General features: G+C 34.8%; 1 protein-coding gene across 1 annotated transcript; it reads left to right on the top strand.

The window, feature by feature from the left end:
* The first annotated feature begins 1,073 nt into the window (after positions 1-1,073).
* LOC115992921 (protein CHUP1, chloroplastic-like) lies at positions 1,074-7,567 on the top strand. The gene is made up of 7 exons (XM_031117170.1): positions 1,074-2,198; positions 3,417-4,358; positions 4,814-4,945; positions 5,320-5,501; positions 5,624-5,735; positions 6,860-7,003; positions 7,307-7,567. Exons 1-7 carry the CDS (start codon positions 1,365-1,367, stop codon positions 7,385-7,387), a joined length of 2,427 nt encoding a protein of 808 aa, XP_030973030.1. The 5' UTR covers positions 1,074-1,364; the 3' UTR covers positions 7,388-7,567.
* Positions 7,568-8,040: the final 473 nt, after the last annotated feature.

Here is an 8,040-nt window from a genome sequence, read left to right as displayed (position 1 = left end):
ATGCCTTGTAAAGTTATTTTAATTTGATGTAGAAAATATAGTTGGCCAAATCACCATCTTTAGAGGCACTAACATGATCTCTACCCATTTGCATGGGTTTAACCCAAACAAAGTAAAGGAGAGAGAGAGAGAGGGCACTTTGTATTTGGTATCAACTTATAAGCTTAGTTTTTAGTTTTTTTTTTTATTTATTTTTTTATTTTTTTTATGTACTATTTTTTATAACCTTACTTTTTTCCACATTTTCTTACATTTTCAAAATTATTTTTTTAAGGTACAAGTATACTTTAGCACACTTTCAGCAAAAAAAATTCAGTAAAAAAAGATAAGATATTTCCAAATAGACACAAATGTGTTTGACTAACTTATTTGTTGAGTTTCTCAAAAAAAAAAAAAAAACTTATTTGTTGATTTTTTTTATAAATAATTTGATAGTTAGAGGATTTAAGAGCTATTTGGTAAGAGATTTCTAGGACCGTTGTTTGTATTTTTTGAAAATATATGTGAATGAAAAAGTGTGTGAAAATACGTGTAATATTATTTAAACAATGGTAACAAACAGACCTTTAGAGTTTTAAAACTTAGATGTCTCATTTGACTTAAATACCAAAAGTATTGTAGCTCATTAAGAGGATTCATTTCAGTATTTGACATTTCTTCAATTTCAAATAGAGACATTACATTATATACTTTCAAAGGTTAAAATCCCCCTATCCCAAATTATCAAAAACAAAAATATTTAAATAACATGTTTTTTATTTTTAAATAATATTACATATATTTTCACACATATTCCCATGCATGTTTTCAAATAAACCAAATTTATTTGTTTTTTTATCCCACATCTAGCAAACGACAACACAGCACAAAAACTTGTTAGTTGCACACATATATTCGCCTTTAGTTAACTCCACACGTGGAAGCGGTAGGCCCTCCCAGGCACAGAAAACGGACCGTTGCACATCCACCTTCGGTACACTCCCTTCTCATAACATTCAAATTTCAAAAATTCAAAATGGGTGCAATAAAGGTAAAAGCTGCCATTTTTTAAGCACACAACACAGCAGATTTCAAGTATAAAATCTTGGAATTGGAGCTTTGTTTCTTTCATTACACAATCCACACACTTTTCCATATTTTTATATCATCTTTTTGCACCATTCACCAGCTCCACCTCACACTCCAAAACTCTTGCCAAAACTCAAAACTCAAATACTCCATTTGTAGAGTTCCAGAAAAGGAAACTTAGGGAAGGGCTCTCTTTGAATTTGGAACAATCAAAGAAAAATTTATATGGGTTTTGAATCTTTTGATAGATAGATAGATAGATTCTTAGATAGATTTTGTGGATTTAACAGAAAACAATGAGAGAAGAAAACCCATCAGAGAAGAAGGTGAAAACTTCCAAATTTGCAGATCAAAATCTGATACCAAAGCCTCAATCTCATAACTCAAAAGGCAATAACAATGGCAGCAACCCTTCAAAGCTGAGGTCTGCTTCTTCATGGGGTTCCCAAATAGTAAAAGGCTTCTCATCAGCAACAGACAGGAAAACCAAGGCTTCTCAACAGCCCACACTCAATGTCACAGTCCACACCAAGAAACCACAGCCACTTCTCTCGAGCTCAGACTCATCCACCAACCAAAACCAGAAGAACCCTTTCGTGCCTTCCCATTCTAGAGTCAAGCGATCGCTGATCGGAGACTTGTCGTGCTCGGTTTCCGTCAATGCGGCTCAAGTCCACGTCCATCCTCACCGGAGACAGTCGTCTCGAGATTTGTTTACCGAGCTTGAGAATTTGAGAAGCCTGCTGCAACAATCTAAGGACAGGGAATTCAAGCTACAAGCTGAATTGTCAGAATGTAAGAGAAATCCTAAGGTTTTGGACCTCGAAAGAGAACTAGATGTCAAGAGGACTGAACTGGATGATCTTGTTCGCAAAATCGGATTGTTAGAATTTGAAAAAGCTGAGAAAACAAGCCTCTCAGACCACTTATCGGAGGTTTCAAGTTCAAGGGGTGAAGAAGATAATGAGAATTCTTCTGTAACATTGTCGTCTTCTTCTACGAGTCTTGAAATGGAGGTTGTGGAGTTGAGGCGGCTCAATAAGGAGCTACAGCTTGAAAAGAGGAATCTTGCTTGCAGGCTTGCTTCTATGGACTCTCAGTTGGCTTCTCTAGCTAAGGTTTCCGAGGAGGTAATTGTTCTTTCTGAGTGATATATGTCTTGGCCTATTTGCTATTTTTTTGTTTGATTAATCTGAGACAAACCAAAGAAAGAATGAAAGATATATATTTGTTGGTGTTTAGATATTTATCCTAGTTTCCAAGAGAACTATAATGTCGAATCGATTAAGTGTAACTTAGCTATGTGTCTCCAAGTTTTTGTATGAGTAGGGACTAGGGACACTAAAGAAGAAAATTTTGTAGTCAATAATCAATTCTGATGATGTCTCTCGGTACAGTTTAAGTTCAGCCTTTTTAAAATGGGGTTGTTTGAAAAAGCTTTACTGAGAAAGCGAGGTTTGAAACCACCTTAGCAATCAGGCACTTCGTCTGTTTGATTGCTCAGAGGCAAACCAGAGAAAGAATGAAAGATACTCTTTTTGACCCTTTTGTGTAATCAGTTTAGTGGTTTAGCTATTTATTCTAGTTTAGATGGTGAAGGGCCCAGACAATAATATGTAATTGATTAAGCATAACTTAAAATTTTGCTATGTCTTTAAGTTTGTATGAGTAGGGACAGGAGTGACAAAAACTTTGTCGTTAATTTAGTGTTATTTATCCTTGTTTAGAGGAGTTGTTCATTTTTCATAAATGGAACAACAGCAAACGTAGAATATCAACATTCTATGTAGCTTTTCTTCCTCTGTTTTGTTGGCAACAACATAGGAAAATTATTCTTGAATGTTGCATGATGTGGCATATTGCGGACTTGGATCTGGGAATCTACACTCACAAAAAAAAGGGTAAGGCTGCCTACCAATCACCTCTCTCCGACCACAAAAGCGAGAGCTTTGTACATTGGATATGACCTTTTAATGTTTCATTGACAAAGCCCATCTATCTAATTCATGGGCAGACATGTTTGCCTCCCTAGGAGCCCAAGTGAACCTTACTAAAATTTTCTATTCCAAATAATACAGGACTACATAAATCATATATATATTAAATCTAAGGTTTTGGTTGTGAATGAGTTAAGTTTATTCGTCATGCACTCTTTTTTAGTGACAATCTTGTCTTTTTTATTTTATTTTACGATCCTCAGTCTTTTGCAGAAAATAGGCAGGGGAATTAGACGTGTTCTTTGGATAGGCCAAGCTTTAATTCATTTTCCTCCTAAGAGTCCAAGTTTTAATTCATTAAATTGGTTCGCTTTTTTCCTAATTGTACTAAATCTTCTTGCTGATTACCAGAGTGACATTGTTGCAAAAATTAAAGCTGAAGCATCTTTGCTGAGACACACAAATGAAGATCTATGCAAACAAGTTGAAGGACTACAGATGAGCAGATTAAATGAGGTTGAGGAGCTTGCATACTTGAGGTGGGTGAATTCGTGTTTAAGAAATGAGTTGCGCAATTCATGCTCAACAATGAATTCAGATAAGCCATCTAGCCCACATTCATTGGAGAGGAGTGCTGAATCTGTTGGTTCATTCTCTTCTCGAAGCAATGAGTACTTAGAATGTAGTAGTGCCAAGAGATTAAACCTTATAAAGAAGTTAAAGAAATGGCCTATTTCTGACGAGGATTTACCAAATTTAGAATCGCCAGATATCCTTCTAGATAAAAGTTGGGTTGATTTGGAGGAACTGAGAAGTCCTAGGAGAAGACACTCTATAAGTGGATCCAAATGCTGTGCAGAAGAATTGGTACCAAACAAGAGAAGGCAATCTGATTGTTTTGTATGTACAAAAGACATGGAAAAGGAAGTAGAACCGTCAACTCCTCAAACATATGAGTTGGGTATGATTCAAAGAGCCCAAGTCTTTGGAAATGGGCAAGAAGCTAATAAAATTTCAGTTTCTTTTGATGTTGAGAAAAGGGCATTGCGTATTCCGAATCCTCCTCCAAGGCCTACACGTTTCATTTCTAGTGGACCTAAGGAGGAATGTAACACTCAAATTCCACCACCACCACCGCCTCCTCCTCCCCCACCACCTCCAAAGTTTGCAGTGAGGAGCACTGCAGGAATGGTCAAGCGTGCCCCACAAGTAGTTGAGTTTTACCATTCACTCATGAAGAGAGATTCTAGAAAGGATTCTTCAAATGGAGGAATTTGTGATGTCCCAGATGTTGCAAATGTTCGTAGTAGCATGATCGGAGAAATTGAGAACCGATCCTCACATTTGCTTGCTGTAAGTGTTTTGCTCATTTATTTTCTTTTTTCTTTTTGAAATTACTCATTCTTTTCTTTTTCCAGTTAGAAGAGATTTATTTGTGTTAGAAAATATTTCTTTCTTTTTCTAGTTTAAGCTCTTGAGGCAATTGGTAATTTATCAATTTGGAGGTGCAGGATTTTGATTAAATACATGATAAAAAGTCCAAAATTTTTGTTTTTTTTTTTTTCCTTTTCTTTTTTTAAATTAAATGTCCTGCTAAACTGCTGAGAACAAGGAGAAAAGTAATAAAAACTTGTCTTCTAGCATGATGGAAGTTTCTAATCTAAGAACTGGAAATTCCTTTTCTCATGCCTTCTTGCCTAAATGAAATGTACACTTTCGGTGTTTTAAGTTCCATTTGTTACTTTGTTAAGTACATCAACTAGTTTAGATATCCTTAACTCAAGGTGTGTTTATCATTTGTTATGCAGATAAAGGCAGATGTTGAGACTCAAGGAGAATTTGTAAATTCATTGATAAGAGAGGTGAATAATGCAGTTTTTCAAAAGATTGAAGATGTTGTGGCATTTGTGAAGTGGCTTGACGATGAACTTTGCTTTCTTGTAAGTAGATTGCTGTCACTGTTAAGAGTAACTATTTTGATTTCATAAAATTTTGGTTCCAAATATCTAGAATTTTAATCTCTTTGGTCATTTCTCTATTCATTCATTTGTTTTAAAATGGGATGTGAATATATAATAACAGTCCCAAATGTATGCAAGTGATAAAGAATTGCATGCAAATGTATGCAACAATTGTATTATAGCTTTTGATACTGTTTACAAGAAAATCTCTTCAATCATGCTCTCCGAAGTTACACGTTCTTAGTTTTTAATATTTTTCTTGCAATCAATTGAAGATTCTTGTAGTCATTACATTTTAAATGTAAGGAAACAGTTACACGGATTCCATGTTGTCTTTTGCATCCTTTTTAAAGGTGGATGAGAGGGCAGTCCTAAAGCACTTTGATTGGCCAGAGAAGAAAGCCGACACATTGCGAGAAGCAGCTTTTGGGTATAGAGATCTCAAGAAATTGGAGACTGAAGTGTCTTCTTACAAGGATGATCCCCGACTGCCTTGTGACATTGCACTGAAGAAAATGGTTGCGTTGTCTGAGAAGTAAGAACCTGAGATTTTATTTTTCTCTACATTTGTATTGCTTTTCCTAAATTTGTTCTTTTACTCTAGGAATGCTATATATCATACTTGAAAACTTGTAAACATCTTCTTTCTACCATCAGGATGGAGCGTACAGTCTACAACCTTCTACGAACAAGGGATTCATTGATGCGTAATTGCAAGGAATTTAACATTCCCACAGACTGGATACTTGATAATGGTATCATAAGCAAGGTAAACTTTATTGTTTGTCATTTTAATAATCATTAATCTAGTTTTCATGTGGTCTTATAATATAAAATATAAAAATTGTTCGAAAGAGAAACATATCTTAAATCAAAATCCATCAAACCATTGCAAAATCTTTATGTTAGTTTTCTGATCTGCCTTCTTCCAATAAGAGAGGTATATGAAGATGGTAGAAAATGGGCTATTACATTTTAGATCATTACACATAAAAAGTGGTGTGCGGATCAAATCTAAAGCATCTAAAGCTCCATTTGTTTTGGTGTAAAATGTTTTTCTACAAATAACATTTTCAGTGGAAAATTACCAATGAGCTCTAGCTCAAATATTACCTCTTCCCCTTAGATATTCTAGAGGGAGGGCTAGATTAGGTTCAAGACCCATTAGGGTTTTTTTTAACTTACCAATAATTAAAAAAAATCAATGGAATATAATTTCGTTTCTATTGTTTTAAATCAACCTGGAAAAATGCATTGAAAATTCACAACAGTGGTGGTTAGGTTGAGGAAAGTGCTGGTGGTGGTGATGGTAGTCGCTTTGGCAAGGTAGAGGGTGGGGTGAATGGCCACCAGTTGGTGGCTGGAGATTGGTGATCAATGGGCGGTTGGCAGCAGTGGCTGTAGGTGATATGAGGGAGGTGGTAGTGGTGGAATAGAGGAGTTGAAATGGAAAGGCCATAAGGGTAGGGCGATGAAGCCAAGGCCCTTTGCCCTTATCTTTTTCTCTCTTTGTGTCAGTCTCACTCAATGTGCACATGCCTGTATGCATATTTTATTATATTAACATAAGCTTACCAAAAACTAAAATTAACACATTGATTTTGGAATAACATAAACCTCTAAATGGTTCTTTAAGGTGGAACAAAAGTGGTGCCAGTCTTTATTCATCTAATAAGATTGTATGCCATATGGTGTCCAGAGATCTGTATATAAGGTCCAGGGCGCCTGCACAATCTTACATAGTTCCATTTATTGCTGACCTCCACCAATGTGTTCTGTTGTGGGATTTATGGTTTAAGTATGCAATTTCCATTTGTCCCTCTATTAGCCTGCGTTTTGCATTTTATAGAATACTGAGGCTTAGCAAAATAATTGAACCATTGGATGTTTCAGATAAAGTTTGGCTCTGTCAAGTTGGCAAAGATATACATGAAAAGAGTAGCTATGGAACTTCAATCAAAGACAGCTCTGGAAAAAGATCCTGCAATGGACTATATGTTGCTTCAAGGAGTCCGATTTGCTTTTAGAATTCATCAGGTTCGTAGCATAACAATAATAATGTTTCCTTTTACTTTAATGTCACAATATAGAGCATCTAAAATGTAACCATATGGTGCCAAAAAAAAAAAAAAAGTTACAAAAAGACAAGAAAAAGAAGAAATCTTGTTATTTGGAAAGGTTTCTCATTATATCTTGTGATGCTTCTTGACCTTAAGCAGGAGTTGAAAATTGATAGACTTCTACTCTTTCATGGGGTCAATGATGAGCCCAGATGGTGTTGTATTTCAGTTGAACTACTTAGAGTACATATTGATTCATTTTTGTTTATTCTTGATGCAGTTTGCTGGAGGATTTGACGCAGAAACAATGCATGCATTTGAGGAACTTCGCAACCTTGCTCACCTTCTTAACAAAAAGTAAAGAGGACAAAAGGAGGATAGGGAACAATCTTGGCTTACCATCTCAGTGAGCTTCATACTGAAAAAGTACATACATTTTACTACGTGCAGTCTGGTTGGGCAGTGTGATTTTGCGTGGCTTGACTTAATTTTTGGCTGTAGAAGTTTGGCTTGCAATATAGAAACGAATTTTGTGTTTTGAGTTTATACTCATTTTAAGATAATGATATCTAAAATCTTGATGAATGCAATGCACCATGATTATGTGACATAGCAAAAAGAACTAATGCTAAGCTCTAATTCAAATTCTTATACTCATTTTAAGATAATAATATCTAAAATCTCGATGAATGCAATTCACATGAAAAAAATGACAAAAAAAAAAAAAAAAAAAAAAACTAATGCTAAGCTCTAAAATATAATATCTAAAAATTGAAATATAGCATTTATTGTTACAACTTACTATGCTCTCGTTGAACCACATAAACTTAGCATTTTGTCCATTTTGGTTCATTTCGATCTATTTTAATTGTAAAATCTATTAGTAAATAATTAAATGAAGTCATTTACGCTTGTTAAAATTAATATTTATCAAAAAATAAAATCTTTTAAATAATGCATCTTATGAATGTTTTCATTTAATGTTTTAATAGTAAAAAGAACATTTAAATGAAA

This window comes from Quercus lobata, chromosome 5 (genome assembly GCF_001633185.2).
Source record: "Quercus lobata isolate SW786 chromosome 5, ValleyOak3.0 Primary Assembly, whole genome shotgun sequence".
NCBI lineage: Eukaryota > Viridiplantae > Streptophyta > Magnoliopsida > Fagales > Fagaceae > Quercus > Quercus lobata.
The sequence above is the reverse complement of the archived record's forward strand: the minus strand, read 5'-3'. Positions and strand labels throughout refer to the sequence as shown.